The sequence below is a fragment of the Mobula hypostoma genome, chromosome 5 (genome assembly GCF_963921235.1).
Source record: "Mobula hypostoma chromosome 5, sMobHyp1.1, whole genome shotgun sequence".
Taxonomy (NCBI): domain Eukaryota; kingdom Metazoa; phylum Chordata; class Chondrichthyes; order Myliobatiformes; family Myliobatidae; genus Mobula; species Mobula hypostoma.
The window spans coordinates 171,043,137-171,067,065 of record NC_086101.1 but is presented as its reverse complement, the minus strand read 5'-3'; the positions used below and the strand labels follow the sequence as shown (position 1 = coordinate 171,067,065).

Here is a 23,929-nt window from a genome sequence, read left to right as displayed (position 1 = left end):
TGTGGACACAATATCCAGGGTCGGCCCCGGCCTAATAGATGGCACTACACTGGGATATTGCCAGTAATCCTGTGGAAATTCTGGAGGTTCACCTTGCTCTCTATCTAGGTCAGACCTACTGGACGACTACTGTTAATAGCAACAAGCCTGGTATGTGGTGTCAACTCAGGGTGAGCTGCTTCCTGTGTGTGTAAAGGTTACAGGTTTAGGGCTCAGTAGTGGATGCTTTTGGCCTAGCAGTTCTGGAGCAGCAGTTGACCTGTGCATCAAATATGCTGAGCTGTGTCAAACAAAGTTGCCTTAACACAAATTCACCCAAAAAAAAACTAGATGGTTAGCAATTCATGAATGCACTCCTATTGTAATTATATTTAAGCAACATGTCAGAGAAACGTTTTATATTTTTAAAAAAAGGAGCAGATGAAAACAATGCTTAGAGAGGAAAAACACAGTTTAAACAATGACGTGCACTTTCATCACCTAGATCGTAATATGTTCAGAAGGAAACATTTTTGGACTGGAATATGAGATGGGTCAGTATAATTTCGAATATGGTGCTATAAACCAAAAGATCCCAACTGTAATCCTCAGAGCCACCTGAATAGTCCTTTCAGGGTAAAGTGAGGTATCTTGTTACACCTGTAAATGGCTTCATTGTGATTCGAGGCAGATGGCTGCAGTTGTGATGGAAACAGCTAACCATCTAATCCTCCTAAAGTAGAGGCTGCTATATGCCTGTTAATGTGTCAGAATGTTCTTAGAAAAAACATCTCTGTACCACCTCCCTTTTTTAAAAAAAAAGCTCTCTGCTGCAGGAACTCAGCAGGTCGAGCAGCTGTGGGCAGAGTGGTGGGGTTGAGGCACTGCATCTGCACTGAGAGGAGAGAAGGAAGATAGCCAGCATAAAAAACAAAAGATAGTGTTAAGATAGTGGCCACCTGTTCCTCCATTCCCCATCCTGCTTTACTGGCTGTCTTCCCTTTCCACTCTGTTCTGTTGCAGGGCTTCAACCCAAAACATTGGCAACTCCTTTCCTTTCCACAAATGCGACTCAGCTCGCTGAGTTCAGCAGAATGGTGCTCCAGATCAAGTCAAGTCAATTTTTATTGTCATTTCGACCATAACTGCTGGTAAAGATCCCAACAATAGTAGTCTCTTGCGTCTTCATTCTAAACAAAAATAGTTTCTATGATGAGATGCTTAGATAGAAGGGATAGCCAGAGATATTTTCATTGGGCGAAAATGGCTAATAGAAGGAAGTGTAATTTTAAGGTGATTGAAGGGAAGTATGGGGAGGTAATGTCAGCGGTAAGTTCTTTACGCAGAGTTGTGGGTGCATGGAATCTGCCTGTTTTGGAGTCTGTTACCAGGCATGTGAGTGATGTGGCCTGCCCAGAGGAGTCAGCTGAATGTCCTTGAGCCTTGATGCTACCCTGTGGGTAGACACTGACACTGGTTCATTGCCTGTGGATCTGGAGGATCTTGGGGTGATTGTGTTTCTGGTATCACTCCAGAGTTTTGAGTTATCCGCTGGAACTAATGCAAGTCTCGGAAGCATATAGGAGACCTGGGATTACTGCTGCCTGGTAAGCCGGGAATGTCTGCCAGCCTTGAAGCAAGCAACTGTTGAGAATTCCTAGTCCTTTACCACTCATAACGGAGAAGGAGCATGGGGGGGGGGGGCGCTGCCATCAAGCGCCTTGTACCCTATTGTCAGGAGTTAGAGGAAGCCCAGTGGAAAGGGCAGAAGCCACACACTACCTCACTTTGTACCCACTCATCAGTTTCTCCAGTCACCTTCTGCCTCACCTGTGGCAGAATCCATGCTTCCTGCATTGACCTCAGCACCACAGAGTGAAAACCTGGTACTTAACTGTTAAGCAACAGTCAAAAAAGAAATGAACATTGGTAGCACATGATTTGGTTTTCTCGCAATGAGAAATTAGCCATCCATTTATACAGTGTTAGATAACACTGCATGTTGGCTGGGATTTCTCGTGTCACTGTCATGTTGAGGGAGTGACAATGTTGCTACTCAATGGTGGACATCACAAAGGGAGTTAGCAAACAACAATGTGCACAAGTATTTAAACTTCCAGGCACTAGACCTGAGATGTTCTACTGGTAGAAACGAGACTGCAGGGGCTGGAATCTGGAGCAAAAGAAGTAACTGCTGGGGGAATTCAGCGAGCCACGCAGCATCTGTGGAAGAAAGAAACGGTCAATTTTTTGGGTCCAGATCTTGCATCTGTACCCCCTGCAGTTTGTTTTTATTTTTGCTCTATATCTTCAGAGCAGTGTTTGGGATAAAAATTCAGGCTGAGCCATAATCTGTACACCACATTGACATAGTCAGTGGACTACGTGGGGAGGGAGAATTCACACCCTTGTAGAAGGGTATCCAGCCCACTGCCGGGTGCATTTTGCTCTCCTGCATCAAATTTGTGTTCCACATTTCCCTGCAAGTAGAACTGTCTCTTCATTAAGCTCATTAACAATATATTTGACACTGTACCAGCTCAAGGGTTTTTTTAAGCCCTCTTTCCAAAATGGCCACAGATTAATTGACCGCATCTTGCTGCAGAGAACAAAGAAGCGTCAGAACAGTCAAGGTAGCGAAGGCCCACGTGATCATGCGGGTGGTGGGGAAGGGAATGCCTGTTTTTGGAATCTGATGCCAGGCACATGAGTGAAATGGCCTGCCGATAGGAGTCAGTAAGTAAATGTCGTCGTGCCTTGATGCCACCCTGTGGGTAGGCACTTACATTGGTTCACTGCTAGTGGGTTTGGAGGATTTTGTGATGGTAGTGTTGGTGATATAATTTGGATTGTTTTTGTCACGTGTACAGTGATGCAGCTAAAACTTGTGTTTTGCACACCATCCAGTCAGATCATACTGAACACAAGTACTCTGCAGTAATATGATCAGCAATATAACAAGAGTGGTACAGTTACAGAGAAAGTACAGTACAGGCAGATCATAAGGTAAAAGGGCCATGAAGAGGTAGACTAAGAGATCGAGGGTTCATCTTGCTACACAGTTCCTGCAACCTAGGTCCAAATCTGTTTTTCAGTACCGTTTACTAGTTCTCCCTGTGATTGCGGGAGTTCGCCATGGTGCCCTGGTTTCCTCCAATATCCCATTGAGGTGCTGGTTGATAAATTACTTGAGGTGTAGGCGAGTTGTATGATAATCTATACGAAAGTGTAAGCAGAGGAATGTGATTGATCGGATTGTTGGGAAATATTTCATAGACTCAGTGGGCCAAATGGCATCATCTTTAGTCATTAAGAAAATAAGAAGTGTACCATCCATAAGTAGCTCTTGTTTGAAAGCGATATTCTCCTCTTCCTTGGTGAATAATTTCTGCAGATCAATAATTTCTGCTCATATTACCATAATTGAAGTACTGCCTTTTGCATTTCCAATATGCTCCTTGTAAGGCATGAAAATGCCCGACGTAGGCCTCTCATGGTCTGAGTCGGCATTCCTCCCCCCACCCCTTTTGCATTTGCCCTGGACAGTGGATAGGCTTGAGCCTGTGATGGAGCCGTCTTAAGTCTACAACTCTCTGCAGCCTCTTTTCATCCAATGCATTGGAGCTTCCATACCAGGTGGAGATGCAATCAGTCAGAATACTCTGACCAATGTACTGGATACTATGGTCCCAAAGATCTCCAACTTGTTAACTTCCAGCAGAAATTCACCTTGAGGGAGAGCACTTTGGGAAGTCTGTTCTTCTGGGTTTACTGACCTCCATTGTTTGGCACTTGGCTGCTCCCATCCCCCTGCCTCTACTTTCCAGGCACTCCAAAGCAGGAAAATCCATCAAAGTGGACTTGGAATTTCTCTGCACTAATGTCTAATCTTTAATTAAACCGTACTTTGCTGAAATTGTAGAACTTCATCTTTGCAAAGTCTTAATTGTTTGAGTCAGAAAGGTATAAATTAACAGCCTCCAAGGACAGGTACCAAGAATACAAACATGATTAACCCATCGGCCTTGATTGCAATCTGGGAAACCCATCAACTTTGTGATGACAGCAGATTATAATTATAATGATTTCTGACTGACAGGTCACATTGGGCATGGCAGGAATTATGAAGGTCACTTGCAAACAGATCAGAGGTACACTGCAAAGCAGTCACTCAGTCTGAAAAAGCTGAGAGGATCACCAGGGTCTCTTCCAGCCTCCCCGGCTCCCCATTTGTGACATTTACTGGGAGCGTTGTATACGAAAGGCCCATTAGCGATCTGTACCTCCCATCCCAAGATGGTAGGACTAGGTCCACCAGACTGGGTAACAGCTTCTTCCCTCAGGCTGCGAAACTAATGATACCCTGCCACCACCAAAGTCCCATCACTACGGCATGGAGCTGTATACTGTATTGTTTACCTGTGCTGCGCACTACATGAACTGGTGGTAATATTTTGTTTTTATGTGCTTTGTGGGTGCACCCTGGTCTGGAGGAACCTTGTTTTGTCGGTTGTATACATGTACAGACAGATTGACAGTAAACTTGAACTGAAATTTGGTTTCTCCACACACATTTCAAGCTGTGAATGCCTTACGTTGATTTGGAAGATGTGCAGGTAAATCACAGGTTCACCTGGATTGAGTGTTGTGGTCCTGGAAGGCAGGAGGTGAAAAGGACAGGCATAGCACACTGTGCAAGTGTATGAGAAGGATCTGCGGGAAGATGCTGTGGTATTGATGATTACCAGTGTCAGTGCTACTTGACACTGAGCCTAACTGTCTGTCAGGAAAATGTGGTAGGTTACTTTTTTTTTTAAACTGAGAAGGTAATGTAAAAAGTAAAACCTAATTAATGCTGGCCTGTTTTTCTCTAGTCTGACTACTTGCAAATTATGCTATGATTGGTATTAAATTGCAAAAATATTAGACCTGATTCTGATTGTAAAGGAATACAGTGCAGGGAAGTGTGTGATCAGTAGAAGGAATAAAGGTGTGGACTATTTTCTAAACTGGGAGCAAATTCAGAAATCAGAGGTGCAAAGTGACTTGGGTACCTCATGCAGGATTCCCTAAAGGTTACTTGCAGGGTGAATTGGTGATAAGGAAGGCAAATGCAATGTTAGCAAACATTTTGAGAGGACTAGAATATAAAAGTAAGGATGCAATGCTGAGGCATTATTAGGTATTGGACAGACTGTGAGCGGTTTTGAGCCAGCAAGATGTGTTGGCAGTGGGGAGGGTCCAGAGGAGGTTCACAAGAATGATCCCAGGATTGTCAGAGGCTTCGGCGGATTGTAGAATTGGCCTGCTCCATCACAGACACAAGTCTCTTCACCATTGAGGATAGCTTCAAAGGGTGCTGCCTTGAGAGGCTGGCATTCATCACTGGTGAATCTCACCATCTGGGACATGCCCTCTTCTCATTCCTACCACTGGGGAGGAAGTGTGGGAGTCTGCAGACCCACACTCAATGTTTTGGGAGCTGTTTCTTTCCATCCTCCATCAGATTTCTGAGCAGTCCATGAATTCTGGTATCAATCTTTTGCTCTATCTATCTTATATATGCATACACATTTTAATGTAACTTACAGTAATCTGCTGCTAAAGAACAAGTTTCATGACTAATGTCAGTGACAATAATTTTGATTCTAATTCTGAAGCAATAGTTGTTATCTGGTTGGTTTCCCTCCAATGACCTAACCATGCTGAGCTGGTCATGGATACAGAGCCAGTGTACCTTTAATGCATGGGCCTTGATGGAAAATTGAATTGTCCTCAAGGCCCAAATACAAGACTTGGCCCAGTCACTCTGCACAAGCCTACTTCCTTCATTAGCTCTTCCATTGTGGAATGGGGAGAGGTTGTTTTTACAGGCAAAAAGTTGCGGACAATTGTGTTGAGGTTGTTTGGGAGCTTTGCCAGATGTGTTACAGTAAGGAAGGCAAATGCAATGTAAGCATTACTTTCAAAAGGACTAGAATATAAAAGCAGGGATGTAATGCTGAGGTCAGACTGTATTTTGGAGTATTGTGAGCAGTTTTGGGTCCCTTATCTAAGAAAAGATGTGCTGGCATTGGAGAAGGTCCAGAGGAGGTTTATAAGAAGGATCCTAGAAATGAAAGGGTTAATGTATGAGGAGTGTTTGATGGCTCTAGTTCTACACTCACTTAGAAGAATTGGGGGGGGGGGGGGGAGAGATTCCATTTGAAACCTAGCAAATATTCCATAGGCCAAGTCATTGGGTATATTTAAAGTGGAGGTTGGTAGGTTCTACATTGGAAAAGGCATCAAAAGTTATGGGAAGAATGGGGTTGCAAGGGGAAATTCAGTTGTGATCGAATGGTGGAGCAAATGATGGGCAAAATGGCCTAATTCTGCTACAATGCCATGTAGTCTTTTTGCATTATGAAAGGGTTAGCATATGAGGAACATTTAATGGCCCTGGGGCTGTACTTGCTGGAGTTTAGAAGAATGAGGGGGCATCTCATTGAAACCTATTAAGTATTGAAAGGCCTTGATGAGTGAACTGGAGAGGATGAGGGGAAGACTGGGACCAAAGGGTACTGCCTCAGATTAGAAGGACATCCCTTTAGAACAGAGATGAGGAGGAATTTCTTCAGCTAGAGGGTGGTGAATGTATGGAATTTATTGCGACAGCTGCGCAGATCGAGTCATTGGGTATATTTAAAGTGGGGGTTTGATAGGTTCTTTATTAGTCAGGGCGTCAAAGATTACCAGAAGAAGGGAACAGAATGGGTTTAGAAGAATAAATCAGCCAAGATGGAATGATGGAGCAGACTCGATGGTCTGAATGGCCTAATTCTGCTTTTGTGTCTTATGGTCATATTTTGCAGAACAAAGTACAACAGAACATATTTTGCAGTATCTGTAACAAATAAGACACATTGTTTAAACAGTTGATGTTATTTAATATATTCCGAATAATAAAAGTGAATCAAGTACACAAGTAATGGAGAATAACAAATGCTTATTGGATTTACATTAACAGCTGATGTCTACAATTCACTGCTAATTTTGGAAAATAAATGAAAATAGAAAATACCAGAAATACTCAGTATGATGGCCAGCAACTATGGGGAGATAATTAAAATTCCAGGTCAATGAAACTTGATCAGAACGTTTCATCAGATAACAGGGCATTCTCTCCCCCTCCTTCTCCCCCCCCCCCCATGTGTAAGTGGGAAGGGTTTTTTGCCATGTATTTGTCTGCCTTTTGGTTGATTTCTGCTGTGGGAAATCAGTGGCATTAAGAGAGATTCAGCTGGTGCAGGAGGTTGTTCATATTCATGAATACAGGCATCCTGGTGCACCTGCAAACACTACATGATGTCGGATGTGCAGGTGTAGGAATCCGTGATTAAAACATGTCAGTCTGTTTACATGCTTAACATAAAGCTGCAGTCCTTTACTTCCGTTACGAACTAAGATAAAAGCCGTTGCCTTACACTGACATAATCACGTCAGGTGCCGTCTCTTAAAGTGAACACAAAACTCAGTGACGATGTTAGTGAATTATGTAGAACCATTTTGATTATGAACTATATATCATCTGTCACCCATTACATTGCACTACACATGTAGACAGTCTGAACTTCAGTGTCAGTGTGAAGTAGCAACAGCTACCACACAAGTAAAGCATAAATCTTTGTGTTAATCTTGGGATATGGAAAGGTGATGGGTTACTATTGGCCTTTTTGATAGTAATCATGTATGCAGACTCTTTACATATTGAATTAGTGAACCTTCTTTTTGTGATCCTGTCATAACGGTCAGTACCCCTCCCAGTCAGTGAACATGTGTTATCAATAAAAAAACTGATAATTTTTATTTCATCAGAACTGTTTCAGAAATTCCTCGTAGCTGCCATTTTCAGTTATTTTTCAGGTTCTGGGCATTGTTGGAAAAGCTAGCACTTATTGCCCATTCTCCGATGTCCTTGAGAAGGTTGTAGTGGCCTTCCTTGAACTGCTGCTGTGCTCTAGGTGAAGACGTTCCTATAGTTCTTTTGGGTGGGAAAATTCCAGGGTTTATCCCTAGCAGCAATGATGGATAGGTAATGTATAGGTTCACCCCAAGTTATGGCAGGCTTCTGTTCCTCTGAACTGTTTGTGAGTCAAAACTGTGGCCACTTGCCCACGTATTTAAATAAAAACATAGGCCAATCAAATGCAAATTGTAGTAAACCAGGGCATTTAACTCACCAGTCATATGTTGTCATAAACATGACAGAAGACACATGCATGTCCTCAGCACCCAGCAAATCCACCCTGTCAATCTCCCAAACTCTCATTTGAACATATGGGTGTCCCCTAAACTGGAGAAGACCTGTAGTTCCAAATCAACATTGGCTCAGTTATATGCTCTGCAATGAAAAATGTCCCAGGGTCTAGTGTCTCTTCAGAGCTCCGAATGCACAAACCAAGGATGGTGCAGCAGGGCAGCCCAGTGGGAGTTCCTCTTTGTTAGAGATGCCATCTTCTGAACTGGAAGCAACACTTGAATGGACAATGAACCCATGAACCCTCAGTATTTTCACTCTTTTATTTTCCTCACTTTTTGCACTACTGATTTAATTTAATTTATAAATATTCCTTATTGCAATTTATAGTTTTTAAAATTATGTATGGCATTGTACCACTGCCACAAAACAACAAATTTCACAATATGTGCCAGTGATACTAAATCTGATTCTGATTATCAGTCCATTTTCTTATTGCTGATTGTGAAATCGTGCAAGGTACAGATCATTTTTCCCTATCACTAAACTGCAGTTCCATTGCAATATGTAATTTGCCGCCTTAATTGCTCACTGCACGTGCAAAGCTAGATGCAGACACCAGCTCAGTGTCTTGCTAAATTTTGCTTGTGGATTGATTGGGCCAGCCGCAGAGGGGTCACATCTTTGTCCAACATTTATATACACAGTCTTGTCTCAGGGATTGCTTGATGGTAATGGAAAGTAAGTTCACCAGCAGGTGCTTTTCCTTCATAACCTGAGTCCAGCCAAGATCACTCCTGTGGTTTGCATTGTAGTCAGCTGGCCCTGGATAAATCAAAGACACTCGTTTAGAAATTGCTCTGCACCTCTTTTCCCATGATCAAAGTCTCACTAATGCTTTAAATCAGGGATTCACTACTTTCATTTATGCCTTGGACCCCTACCATTAACTGAGAGGTCTGTGGACCCCAGGTTGGGAACCCCTGCTTTAACTAAATGTGAAATTCATCAGCACCGATTCAAAAACAGTGCCTACAGTCTCTCAAATGCAGTGTTTTTCTGCTTTCAGGTTCAACAAGCGAAATTTTCCACAACAGTAGTTGCGAATGAGGAATAAGCCCCAAGAGGGTTGGAGGGTAATACAGACAATTCTATTTCAGCTACTGTGGAATGTTACCAAGTCATGAGTGTATGATGCAGTGATGGAGGGGAGGTGGCAGACTCCTCCCAAAGGAGGAATGAAATGCGCACAGACTTCTGAAGAACATTGTGTGCAGAACGCAGCTCTCTTCTGGCTTAGAAACAATTCAGATAAAGGATCTTGGCCCAAAACATTGTGCATTTCCTTCTGAGTTCATTTCTGTCTGAACTTCAGTGCCAGAGTTCCTTCAGTGTTTTTTTTTGCTCCAGATTCCAGCATCTCCAGTCCCTTAATGCAGGGGTCCCCAACCTTTTTTTGCACTGCGGACTGGTTTAATATTGACAGTATTCTTGTGGACCGGCCGACCCGGGGGCGGGGGGGGGTGGGGGTGGGTAGGGTTGCCAACTTTCTTACTGTGTTTCCCCAAGAAAAACTACCATGACCATGAAGGCTTGTGTGCATACATTATGTGCGCATGTGTGTATGCGCCGATTTTTTTTTCTCTACAAATCGTTTTTGGCAATTCTGCTCAGTGAAACTGCACTGTACATTTCTACTTTATATAGGCTGTGTATTTATCATATCATTCCTGCTTTTACTATATATTGGTGTTATTTTAGGTTTTATGTGTTATTTGGTATGATTTGGTAGGTTGTATTTTGGGTCTGGGAACGCTCAAAAATTTTTCCCATATAAATTAGTGGTAATTGCTTCTTCGCTTTACGCCATTTTAGCACGAAAGGTTTCATAGGAACGCTCTACCTTAGCAGGGGAAATACGGGACAAGGGCAGTCCCGTATAGGACAAACCAGTTTAGCCCAATATACGGGATGTCTTGGCTGATACAGGATAGTTGGCAACCCTGGGGGTGGGGGGGGGGGATGTTGTTAATCACAACTAGAATATAGGTGATAAGTCAACTATAAGTCACTTATAAGTGGCTAATCACTCAATTTTGTTTCTAAAAGGGTTTATCTAACAAATTTAATAATAAACACGCAGCACATATTTTCCTCGTATGAATATAGTGATAAGTCAATTATAAGTCAATAGCATCATAACATTTTAAGTAACGTTTGGATATTAAACACGCAGCACATATTTTCCCCATATGAACATATAAAATCATTGCAACACACCAATATCGCTGAATCAGCGGGAGCCCTGGGCTTGTTTCCCTGCAACAAAACGGTCCCATTGAGGGGTGATGGGAGACAGCAATACTCGAAGGGGGTTCCTTATGTCCAGTCCATTCTGCAATTTAGTTTTCATTGCATTCATTGCCGAAAACCTCGCTTCGCAGAGATATGTTGGAAATGGAAGCAACATTTTCAGTGCTTTCGTGGCTACCTCAGGATATTTAGCCTTGACTTTGATCCAGAATGCCGGCAGAGATGTTATGTCAAACATACTTTTCAGCCCACCGTCATTTGCAAGTTCAAGGAGTTGATCTTCTTCCCGCGCTGACATGGATGACGCGTGCATAATGACCTTGCGTGCGTTCAAGTTCAACAGTGCTTGACAGGGAATGAGGAAAGGTGCAGCTGACTCATATCGTTTCATATCGCCAAATCATATTGTTTCCTCGCAGCCCGGTAGCACATGCTTTGTGGCCCGGTGGTTGGGGACCACTGTCTTAGTGTCTCCCTGTGTCTCAAGTTACCTACAACGTTTCTGCAGGAGTGTGAGTGCCTGTGATGAATTACCAAACTTTGGAAGCCCTGCCCTTCAGCCACATTCCCCATTCCAAGTGTGAGTATGCAATTCACAGTGATCAAAGGTGGTCTACAGATGGGGGAAATACTGAGCAATGCACACACACAGGAGGAACTCAGCAAGTCGGCAGCATCCGTGGAGGGAAACAATATTTCGTGCCCAGAACCTTCATCAAGAAGAGGTGGAAGGTTCCCCACCTTTGGACTATATAGGATTGTATAGCATGGAACCAGACTATCAGCCCACCTCATCCATGCTGAATGCACTGCCTATCAACATTAAACCCTTTTGCTTGTATTCCCGTACACCTTCCCTATTTAAGTACCTATCCAAATACCTTTTAATGCTGCAGTTGTATCTGCCGCTACCTCCTCTTCTGTCAGCCTGTTCCATCAGTCTGTATATGAAAAGCCTACCCCTTCAGTCTCCTTAAACAAGAGAAAATCTGCAGGTGCTGGAAATCCAAGCAACACATACAAAATGCTGGAGGAGCTCAGCAGACCAGGCAGCATCTATGGAAAAGAACTCCCATTCCAACATTGTCAACCCACGGCCTCCTCTACTGTCGCGATGAGGCCACACTCAGGTTGGAGGAGCAACACCTTATGGGTGGCCTCCAACCTGATGGCACGAACACCGACTTCTCAAACTTCCAGTAATGCACCACCCCCCCTTCATTCCCCATTCCCATTTCCCTCTTTCATCTTATCTTGCGTGCCCATCGCCTCTTTCTGGTGCCCCGCCCACTTTTCTTTCTTCCATGGCCTTCTGTCCTCCTCTATTAGATTCCCCCTTCTCCAGCCCTGTCTCTCTCTCACCAATCAACTTCCCAGCTCATTACTTCACTCCTCCCCCCCTCCCCTTACCAGTTTCACCTATCGCTTTGTGTTTCTCCCTCTTCTCCCTCCGCAACCTTCTGACTCTTGACTTCATCTTTTTCTCCAGTCCTGATGAAGGGACTCGGCTCAAAATGTTGACTGTACTGTTTTCCATAGATGCTGCCTGGCCTGCTGAGTTCCTCCAGCATTTTGTGTGTGTTCGTTAAACAGACACCCTTTAGTTCAAGACTAAACCTAACACTGGGGAGAGGGAAATCAGGTTTACTGGCTTACATTTTTCTGATTGTTGCAAAGCAGCAATGAGCAGCAGAATAACCTACGTAACTCCATAGGGACGGCCCACAAAGACCCTGAGGCAAGGTGTATGAGGGTGAGCATGACTTTGAGAACAGTTTGGTTTGGTACCTCAAAAACATACACAAGTGGTACAATTCTTAGAACCGAGAGGCAGCGTGACTCTCGCACTTGGAAATCTGCTAGTCTGTCTGGGCTGAGATATACTCTGTTATATTGTCAAAAGTCAAATTATGCTGTGCTGGTGACATGAGGAATCTATTCTGGTAAATGCAGTTTTGCAATCTCAGAAGGAGCATTTTGCTTCCTTGTAAGCGCATACAATGGGCACTCACGCCCTGACAGATATCTCCCTGGCAACTTCCTACTGCATGTGCCACCTCTGATCAGATGTCTTCCTCCACTTTTTCTTCAATGTGTCAAATGTGGTCTCATTTTTTTTTTATAATTGGATTTATTTTGCCTCTGCTGGCCAATTAATTTTGAGGGTGAGCATGCTGAAAGCATCTGGAGGAATAGTGGCTGGGATTCTTGTCAGAGTTGGTCTACTTGAGGTTTGTTCAGCAGACAGTTGTGTAGCACTGTCTATGACTTTTGGAGGGATTTGCTTTTCCTTATGAATATTGTTTAATGAGAGCCTTCAGCATTATTAAAAGCAGGTTCACCCACCAGGGAATAATGCCACGGATCAGTGCGGTTGATAATCTTGCTTGAGATGAATTTTTACCATTGTGCTGCTTTTGATATGACGGGGCAAATTGGAAAGTGCTGAGGTACATAAAATTTTCTCAGTAATGTTTATTTCTGAAAAATGACTGTGTTAACCCACTCTGAGAACGGAGACATTTCGTGCTGTAAAGTACAATTGTTTACGTGCAATGTCCAAAAGCATTGCATTGTGCGAATCAATTTCTTGGCCTACATATACCAGTATTGTATTTGATATAGATATTGACTGATTGAATTCGTAATATACTGTGGTTGAGACACAGACAGAAATAAGAGGTAATTAGATTAGATTATGAGAACACTCAGTCCTTGTTTATTGTCATTTAGAAATGCATGCATGCATTAAAAAATGATACAATGTTCCTCCAGAGTGATATCAAAGAAAAACAGGACAAACCAAAGACTTAACACTAACAGAACCACATAATTATAACATATAGTTACAGCAGTGCAAAGCAATACCATAATTTGATAAAGAACAGACCATGGGCATGGTAAAGAAAAAAAAGTCTCAAAGTCCCGATCGACACCCGAGTCCCCAATAGCAGGCGGCAAGGGGGGAAACTCCCAGCCATAAACCTCCAGGCACCGACAACTGCCGATGCATTGGAAGCACCCGACCACAGCCAACACTGAGTCCGTCCGTCCAAAAACTTTGAGCCTCCGACCTGCCTCCCGAGCGCCTTCGACCTCGCCCTGGCCGCCAAAACAAGCAAAGCTGAGGATTCGGGGCCTTCTCCGGAGATTCTGGACCACACAGCAACAGCGGCAGCGAAGCGGGCATTTCAGAAGTTACTCCAGATGTTCCTCCGTACTCTCACGTCTGTCTCCATCAAATCAGAATTGTGCACGGTACCTACTTGACAAGTAACAGACATCACCACCAGAGTGGCCGCGCGGGCTGCGTTGCGTCACCATCTTCTCCTCCTCCCCCTCTGGAGGTCAACAAGATGTGGGTCAGATTTGTATACCTGCTTTGCTACATTTATTTTTCACATGTGATTCACTTTAATTCAGAAGCTTCGGTTAATGTTCACACAGCCTGCCCAATACTGGTTCATTTTATGAGTTGTGCACACTTGACAATCTGTCTCTCAATAGAATAAATGTGGTTTGAGTCTTTCTACAATAAATCTAATTTTAAGTTTATTTCTGTATCTGATCCTTAGGTGATGTGTCACCAATCAGCATGTCCCCCATCAGTCAGTCACAGTTTATTCCACTTGGGGAAATTCTTTGCTTGGCCATCTCAGCAATGAATGCTTCAAGGAAGCCTGTCACACATGAGGCCCTCATGGAACATTTAGCCACTTGCTTTCCAGGTATGTTTTCAGCAATAACTATTTTCTAAATTATTCTGCTGTTACTGTTGTAATTTACAATAGTAAAGTAGCATTTATTGTGGTAATTTACCATTATTAGTGTCATTCAGGATTGAGTAAATGTGCAAAATTCTTTCATGGGGTTGAGGCAGATATGATGCTTTCACTGACTGTCTGCAGTAGGGGTCATACCCTCAGAATAAAGAGTTAGCTATTTTCCCTTTAAGCAAAAAGAAAGTTTGGGAGATTAGATAGAGGTGTGCCAGATAATGACAAGTTTCGACAGGAAGATAGAGGAGAGTTATTCCCCAAAGAAACAGATTTAAAATCTTTGTGCCTAAGCTAAAAGGCTTCTGTGAAGAAAAATCATCTTACTTAGGAAGCAGTTATTAATTGGATCTCACAGCCTGTAAGAGTGGATGAAACCGAATCAGTTTATCACCTTCAGAAGACAGCTAGGGAGGGTAATTTGAAGAGGTAGCAGGAACAGGACTGACAGGATTTCTTTGCTAGGTACCAGAATGGTCTCAATGGGCCAAATGGTCTCTTTCTGAGCTGTACAATTATATAATTCTACTAAGAATGTTCCCTGTTGTTTTCTTTTACATCTAATCATGCTTGGTGTAACTGCAGAAATCCTCTATTGAAGGCAGTACACCTGGGTGGTATATCAGTGATGCTGGGATTGTTTGCACTAATTTGAATGCCAGAGAAGTGAATATGGTAAAAATAAAATCTCCCTAATTTTGCTTTCTACAAACCTTGTTTAGAATAAATAATGGAAAATATTGGGAATTCACAGTAGGAGAACTTTATTTGCAAATGAATCGGTGAACAATTCTGCTATAATCCATCCTTTTGTTGTGTACAACTAGAATTTGTTTTAGATTTCACAATTCCCAATTTCCAGAGTTGTTTGTGGGAAATCTTCTGTAGTCTCATTCCGGATTTGCCAAATTGCCTGACTATGAAGGCACAGAGGCCTTGAAATTCTACTGCAGCCTGTGGATATCTGGGATGGGTACTGCAGCTGGGTAGACTCGTCTGGCTTTGTCACTGTACCTCAGCTGCCTACTCCAGCAGTACAGTTGGGAGATTGACTGTACAAGCAGTGCCACAAGAAGTGTGGGTTTGAGTGAGCCGGGGGATCATGGGGATTTCAGGAAGGTAAAGGCAAAAAGTGATTTGCCTGAAGGCAGTCCCAGTCGAGCGTGGGAGGATAGGCAGGACCCCGTAATCTTGGGTCTGCCCATTGTTATCCTGGTTACACTGCAGTGCTCCAAGGGAAACATTGCTTTTGTTAGGATGTCATCCCATGCTTAATCGTATCAAAGGCACAGGAAGGAACAAGACCTAGAAGTGCCCAGTATGAGTGACTACCCAATGTGTTTAAAATAGTATTTCATGCTGGGAAAGATCACATTGAAAAATAACTAGACCACATTAACTAGGTCATGCAAATGAACTGCCAGAATTTTTACTCTTTGATATGACCTGCATATTTAGTATATGATTGTATGTTTTTCTTTTTGGCTGACAAGTAATGTATAGCAGCAATAGTCATAATCAGTACTCGTCCTCACTGAAGGCAACTTATTGGTGCCTCAAGAATATAGATATCGATACAGTTACCCTTAGTAGTGACATTACAAAGGACTAGTGATGAACCTGGAGGAGGAAGGGCAGCAGAGCAGGCACATGTCCACCAGTGCCAGGGCGTGTGGTGGAACATTCGCGCATTATGTCCTCTTATCTAAGACTTGCCCATTAGTGCAAGCATCCCAAAATGCACCCTATACAAATTCCTTCTCCATTTTTTTCTAAACTTCAAAGAATTCAGATCCAAGCTTTTTATCTCTTCTGATAGGACCGCCCCCTGCCATCCCAGGAGTTTGCCTGGTGAATTTCCATAGGATTGAGTCCGATGCTACTGTACGCTTCACTTGTTTTTGATTTGTTTTATTGCTGCTGCTGTTGCTCATGTTGTTGTGCTGAAGATTGTGGGCAAACTGTTGGCACCGCAATGTGTGGCACATCCTTGGGTTGCTTTGGCAATTAATGCAAACGATGCATTTCACTGTTCACGTGTGATAAATAAATGAATCTGAATCTTTTCCTAGGTAAGGGAGCCAAAATGGTGTGCAGCACTTCAGGTATATCCTGAACAGCACCCTGTGCATTTGTAACAAAATCTCTTTTTTATATATATAATATTCAAACCTTTTGCAATAAAGAATATGCTATTTGTTTCTGAGTTACTCGCTGCACCTATTTGCTAATGTTTTGTGCTTTGTACACAAGGGCACCTCTTTGCCTTTTGATTTCCCTTGCTGAGGTGCTTGTCACCTCTCAATCTCTTGTGCTCCAGGGAATAAATTCCAACTCTACACAACCTCTTCTTGTAGTTCAGGACCCCAAGTCTAGGAAACATCCTGGTATATCTTTTATGGAGTCATAAAGTCATCGAGCACTACAGCACAGAACAGGCAACTTGGCCTAACTAGTCTGTGCGGAACTATTCTTCTGCTTAGTCCCCTCTATTACGCTCTCACCCATATACTTATCCAAACTTTTCTGCACTCTTTCTAGTTTAATAACCATATGACATAGAAGTAGAATTAGGCCGTTTGGCCCATTGAGACTTCTTCACCATTTTATCATGGCTGATCCATTTCCCTCTCAGCCCCAATCTCCCACCTTCTCCCCAAATTCCTTCATGCCCTGACTAATCAAGAATCTTATCAACCTCTGCTTTAAATATACCCAATGACTTGGCCTCCGCTGCCAGTGGTAACATCTTTTGGTAATATCTTTCCTATAAAGATTTTTCCCAATTTCCCTTGGGATCAATGAAGTATGTCTATCTATCTATCTATCTATAAAGATATTACCAAAACTGTACACAAGACTCCAAGAGAGGCCTCAACAATATCATGTATAACTGCATCTTAACTCCCCATTTGCCAGTCAGCCCACATACTAAGTTTTCATAACCTTCTACACCATCTACAAGACCACCTAATTTAGTATCATTCACAATCTTACTAACCAAGTCTTGTACATTCACATCCAAAATGTTTATATAAAATACAATCAGCAAAGGTACCAGCACCAACTCCTGTTCACAGCACTAGACACAGGCCTGCAGTCTGAGAAACAACCTTTGGCCATCCTACCACTAAGCCAGTTATGAATTCAGTCTGCTATCTTCCTCTGGACCCCATGCAATCAATTCTTCCATATTAGCATGCCCTGAGGAAATATTCTATTTATTCTTTACTTGGTCCTTTTTGGACCTTCCTTGCAGAATTCTGAAATTTTCCCAGTCGTTGAGTATACATTTTTCAAAGGTTTCGAGGTACATTTAACGTCAGAGAAATATATACAAAATACATCCTGAAATTCTTTTTCTTCACAACCATCTACAAAAACAGAGGAGTGCCCCAAAAAATGAATGACAGTTAAATGTTGGAACCCCAAAGCCCATCCCATGCATAAGCAGCAGCAAAGCAACAATCCCCCCTCCCCCACCAGCAGAAAAAGCATCTGTACCCCCCACCAAGCACTCAAGCCTGCAGCAAAGCATCAATAAAGACACAGACTTGTAGTACCCCGAAGACTATTCGCTCACCCGGTAATTCGACAAACCACAGGCTCTCTCACTCTCTCCCTAATAAGGGAAGAAGAGGTCCCTGTTTCACAGTGAGAGGGGACACATAACAAAACCACTCGCTGATTTATGGTGTTAAAATCTGTTGCGTCGCTTCTTCCAAGCTCTGTGCCCAAAGAACTCAGGTCTCTGGGCACACAGCCAGCCAGCAGCCCAGCTAGCTGTTTTTGATCTTCCGTCTCCCACGACACACCAGGTTCCTGCGAAAGCACTGACCTCGAGTCCACCCATCTCCAGAACCACGAAATCCTGTAACCCTGAAGGTGCGCTAGTCCTCTAGGCCGCTTCCTTGGTATATTGATTAGCAGCCGGTCGTGAGACCCCGAGAGCGAGTCCCATACCCACAAAGAACCGAAGTCAGGGTGCAATTCCAGGTCAGGGTCTTCAAAAAAAACCCTGTAATGGAAAAATAGAGATATTAAAGACAGAAATAGAGCTCTTTCCGAAGATGCAAGCAAAGGAGTTGCCGTTAGGCACCATCTTCTCCTAAGCTCCACCCCCTTGGCACCATCATATGCCTTTTTCTTAGAGCTGACTTTTGTGACTGGACACCTATCTGTGTACTTTTGCCTTGAAGAGATCCATATTACATCAGACTATGGTTTCATTCCTTAAATGTACACTATTGCTTGTTTACTTTCATGTCTTTTAATACAGTTTCTCTATAGTTTACTTAATTCTAATTTAATATCCAGTTTTAGATCCAACTAAATCAGTTTAATTTTTATATGAAATTTTAACATATTATGATCACTGTTGCCTAAAACCACTTCACTGCTTGATTATACTTTCTCATTACCCAGCACTAGATCTAAGGTGGCCTGTTCACTTGTTGGTTCCTCAGTCAAAAACACAAGAAGGAACACACACAAAATGCCGGAGGAACTCCAGTAGGTAAGGCAGCATCTGTGGAAATGAATAAACGGTCAGCATCTAGGGCTGAGACACTTCTTCGGGACAGGTCCTGAAAAAGAGTCTCTGCCCAAAACGTCTACTGTTTATTCACTTCGATAGGTGTTGTCTTCAATCAAAATACTGATTTAGAAAGCCACGACTCATTGGCACTCATTCTGTTGCTGCTAGATGGATTTGCCCAGGCTATATGTAGGTTAAAACCTTTCATAATTATTGCATTATCCTTGTTACATGCATCTTCTGATTTAGACACTGCATTGCCACTATTGTTGAGGCACTCATCTGGTACTACCCCAATACTTTCTGCTAGTTATTCTGTTTTATCTCTATTTAGTTGGTTAATTGGTCATTGTAAATTGTCCTGTGATTAGGCTAGGGTTAAATCTGGTTTGCTGGGCAGCGTGGTTTGAAGGTTGGAAGGGCCAATTCCGTGCCATATCTCAATAAGTAAATAAACAAACTTAGATAAGATAAGGCAGAGACAACATCGGTGATGTACTTCTATTTTCTCATAGAGAAGATTCAAATTTCAGAGTACATTTATCATCAAAGTGTGTATATATTTTGCAACTTTGAGATTTGTCATCTTACAGGCAGCTTTAAAACAAAGAAACCCCAAAAGAACCCAGTCATCTCACCTCTCCCGGAAGTTCCAGGAGTCTCCCGCATATTAATAGTGGCTCCCTGATGCCTGCAAATCATATACAATATCCCGGAAATCGATTTTTTTTTGAGAGCCAGTGAGAGAGCGTGAGAGAGAGAGAGAGAGAGAGACGGAGAGACGGAGCACCATGGCAGAGTGTTTGAAAAAGAGAAAATATAAAACGCACATCACTCCAGACTTCCCTAAAGTGTACCCCTGCCTAATAGGGGTCAAAAATAATGACAGTGTTGCTCGCTGCACTGTTTGCAACAGTGGTTTTTCTATTGCCCATGGTGGGTTAACACTGTAAAAGACATGTTGAGGTGAGTTTTAACAGGTGTCATTCATTCATTAGCATAGCTAACATTTAAACTAGCTGGCTAGCTCCTAAGGAGCTACTCTGTGCTCGCTTCGGCAGCACATATACTAAAAAAAAAAAAAAAAATTGGAACGAGGAGCTACTCTATTGCAGACATCCCACCTCTCCCAGAAGTCTCCCGCACATTGATGGTGCTACCTCCCAGAAATGAGTTTTTGCAGGGTGGGATGTCTGAGAACCCATTACAAAAAAGACAACTGTCAAACACCCAATGCAGAGAGGGGGTAAAAAAACAAATTGTGTAAACAATAAAAATAAGCAAATAGCATTCAGAACTAGAGTTTTACGAAAGACACAAAGTCAGACGTCACTGCAGCTGGATCAGGCAACAGGCAAGTAAACGTTGCGAGACCATAGATGCACAGAGGCATCTCTATAGCCAGTTCTGCCGTTCAGCGTAGAGCTGCGGAATTGTCATGGAGCAGCGAGCAGAACCAACCCTTGCCTCGCCTCGCCTCTGGTCCTGCCACCCTGACCTTTTCAATCTGGCCTGGCATTTAAATCGTCCAAACGTTGGGTTGTTCTTCGCTCTGGGGCCTGGACCCTACCACCATGATTTGGCCCATATCCGACCTTTCCAATTCAGCCCAGCACTTAAGTCGATCAGACATCGGGATTTTCCTCATTCTCGGGGACACCGTGACTATGCCTTGACTGTGCTTTGGCCCCAGCTCTGCCTCCGCTTACCTTACCCACCCTTTGCTCGCCTCTCCATTGTTAGTGTTGTTTGTGCTAGACTCTGCGCTTCCGGACTGGGACTGCAGAGCCACCTCTGTGTCCACAGATGAACTGCACAACAGTGTGTCTTCTTCGAATCCGAAGGACTACCAATTATTATTATTATTATTATTATTATTATTATTATGAGTAAGGAGAAGAATGTAGTGGGAATCAAGGTTATAAATCAAACTGACTGAGTGGGAAATTACATGGCACATGAAATATAATGTGGAAAATGAACAGAAGTGTTGTTATCATTTGGGTGATTGGGTAATGCTAATGTTCAAAGGGATTTCTGCGTCATTGTGTACCAATCAGTGAAAGGCAAAATGCAGATGTATTAATCTATAAGAAAGACATAGTATGTTGCTCATTATTACAAAAGGCTTTTCATTAGGAGGAAAGATATTGATTATTTATAAGTTGTGGTGAGATTTTGCATGTGAATTATTGTGCATGATTTTGCCATTTTACCTAAACAAAAATAAACTTGCCCTGGATGAATTGTACTGAAGACTTGCTAGACTGCTTCCAGCAATAGTGTTTGTCACGCAAAGAGAGATTGAGTAGACTAAGTGTATATTCTCCAGAGTTTGGAATGAGATGGGATCTCGTTGAAACTTACAAAATTCTTACAGCATGCAGGGAAGAAGTTTCCCCTGCCTGAAGAGTTGAGAACCAGGAGTCACAATCTCAGAATAAGGAGGCAGGCCATTTAGAAACGAGACGATGAAAATTTCCTTCAGACAGAGGGTGCTGAATCTTCTGTCCCAGAGGGGTGTGGAAGTTCATTCAAAGCAGAGATTCTCGTTTCTGGATCAAACCTGCACAACCCTAACCATTCTTCAGCAGTGGACTCTTGCTCCACCATGGACTTGTCTCTTTGTTTGTAGCATGGTCTGGTTTTTGCAGCCTTTTATGCTTTGTCTCTCTTCATTATCTATTCTGTATTATCTGTACCGATATGCCTGTGACGCTGCTGCAAACAAGTTTTTCTTAAACCTCTACCCCACTCTACTTGTGTACTTGGCAATAAATTCGACTTGACTTGGCTTGACTTGAGTTGACAGATTTCTGCATATTAATGAAAATCAAGGGATATCTGGATAGCGCAGGAAAATATCAGTGAATTTTCTTGAACATGATGAATGATGAAGACATCTCAAAGGGTTAGAGAGCCTATTCCTGCTCTGGTTTCTTACATTTTATGGTTCAAAGGTACTTTTAATATCAGCTGTATGTATACAGTATACAACCTGAAATCCTTCCTCTTCACAGACACACGCAACACACTGAAACTCCATAGAATGAATGATAGAAATACCAACGCCTCTCTGGCACCCCTCCTCTCCCTTTGTACAGGCAGCAGCAAGAGCATCGTCTCCCCACTCTCCCCTATCTGCACCAGCAGAATCATCTCTCCCCCCCCCCCCCAAAAACTCAGGCAGACTCTCTGCCCCTGTGTGTGTGTGTGTGTGTGTGTGTGTGAGAGAGAGAGAGCACTCCTGCAATGACGAGAGCCGAGCCCAGTAACTTTCTGTTCCGATGTTACAATCAGAGCGCTCGGGGTTTGCCCACCACTTTTTTCATTGTGATGCTGGCCTCACTGACCACGATCCTGCCTCCACATCCCCTCTGATGTAGCTGCAAATACCCCCTTCCCTGGTGGATGGTGCCCCTAAACTAATGCTGAAAGCCCTTCCCGTTTTATGTTCCCATTGTGTCTCCATGTGCAGTGGTATTCCTCTGTGTTAAGGTCAGGTGAGGGCACGATCAGTTTTGGCCGCGAAGCATAAACCTCTTTCTCTTCCTCTTCCTTCTAAGTAGTTGCGCAGCCTCAAAATTCTCTACATAGTTTCTTGGACAGAGACAGCAACAAGAAATGTTGCTTTAGTGCCTGTGGGGAACTGGAAGTATTTGCAGCAGGGGGAATAGAACAGGAAAAAAATAAACAACCCAAATCTGTCACATGCATTAGCCCTTAACTTTGCTCAATAGTTTTTCTGGCTCCAAAGCAAATGCAGGCTTCAGTCCAAAGTGAAATATGGCTAAACAAGATTCAAGTCCTTGACACAATTTTCAGAAAGAATTTGACTGGGGATATTAGAGATTTACAGAAAAAAATTAGAATAGCTTGGGAAAGAACAGCTACCGGGCCAGAATCAGTTTGTGGATCTTATAGACCATCCTGTGGGCATTTATGGAAGTGCAAGGTCAAGTGATGATTTGAAAATGATCAAAAATTTCAACATTGAGGTGTTGATTAAGCGAGGACTAGTATGGAGATGGTGATTGAATGGCACATGGTGATGGGACACAGAGTGGAAAGCAACCTCTCCAGAAGCATGGTGGTTTGGGATGGCAGCTGCTCTGCCCGAGACTGCAAGAAACGGCAGGGAGTTGTGTTCCATTCACAGAAACCAGCCTCCACTCCATAGACTCTTTCTACACACCTCAATGCCTCAAGAATGCAGCCATCATAATTAAAAACATCTCCCACCCTGGACACTCTCTCTTTTCCCTTCATACTATGAGGCAGAAGATACAAAAGCCTGAAAGGATGCCACCAGGCTCAAGGACAGCTTCAGTCCCAATGTTATAAGACTATTGGACAGACCGCTTGCATGATAATATGGACTGTCGACTTTCCAATCATCATGACCTTGCATTATTGTTTGCCTACAGTGCTCTTTCTTGGTAATTACAACACTATATGCTACAGTCTGTCATTGCTTTTCCTGTGTTTCACAATTATCTGTACAAATCATCACACCAGTATAGAGATAGTACAAAGTTTTTCCTCTGTACCTCACGTGTGACAATAATAAGCCAGTTTAATTTAATTTCCAGTTTACCTTTGGATTATCTTGCCACCTGCATCTGAGATGTCCTAGCATTCTCAAACTGATTTCTAGCAACATAGCTGTTTCTTAGTCTGGGGAGGGGCGGAGATTATCTCAGCAATGACTTTGCACCAGTATATATGTCAGCCAGAATGGTCTCACCTGCTGAAGTTCCAATTATCTGTAGCCTTTTTCAGCCTTGAGCTATACCATTGGGGATTAACCCAAGCCATTATACGGAGCCAACGGTCCTGAGAACTTGTGCTGACTTGTGCACAGCAAAGTCCCATTGCAGTATTGTCTTAAGATCAGATCATCTCATTTCCTAGACCTGAGGGAAATTTGTTTGGGATTAAATGTTGGCCATTTATTTAAAAAAAAACTCCCTTTCGGGGGCTTTTAAGAAACTCTTAGAAAGGCACATGGATGACAGAAAAAATATGAGGCTATGTAGGATGGAAAGTTAGAACTTCTGTAAAATGAATCTAAAACGTTCAGCA

General features: G+C 42.9%; 1 protein-coding gene across 5 annotated transcripts in view; it reads left to right on the top strand.

Annotated features, from left to right (window-relative positions):
* Window positions 1-23,929, top strand: part of LOC134347176 (storkhead-box protein 2-like) — a 332,294-nt gene that overhangs the window by 284,722 nt on the left and 23,643 nt on the right. For all 5 annotated transcript variants that reach the window (XM_063049414.1, XM_063049419.1, XM_063049415.1 and 2 more), the window contains one exon: window positions 14,107-14,259. In XM_063049414.1, coding sequence (XP_062905484.1) covers window positions 14,107-14,259 — 153 coding nt within the window. The remainder of the gene's footprint in view (window positions 1-14,106; window positions 14,260-23,929) is intronic.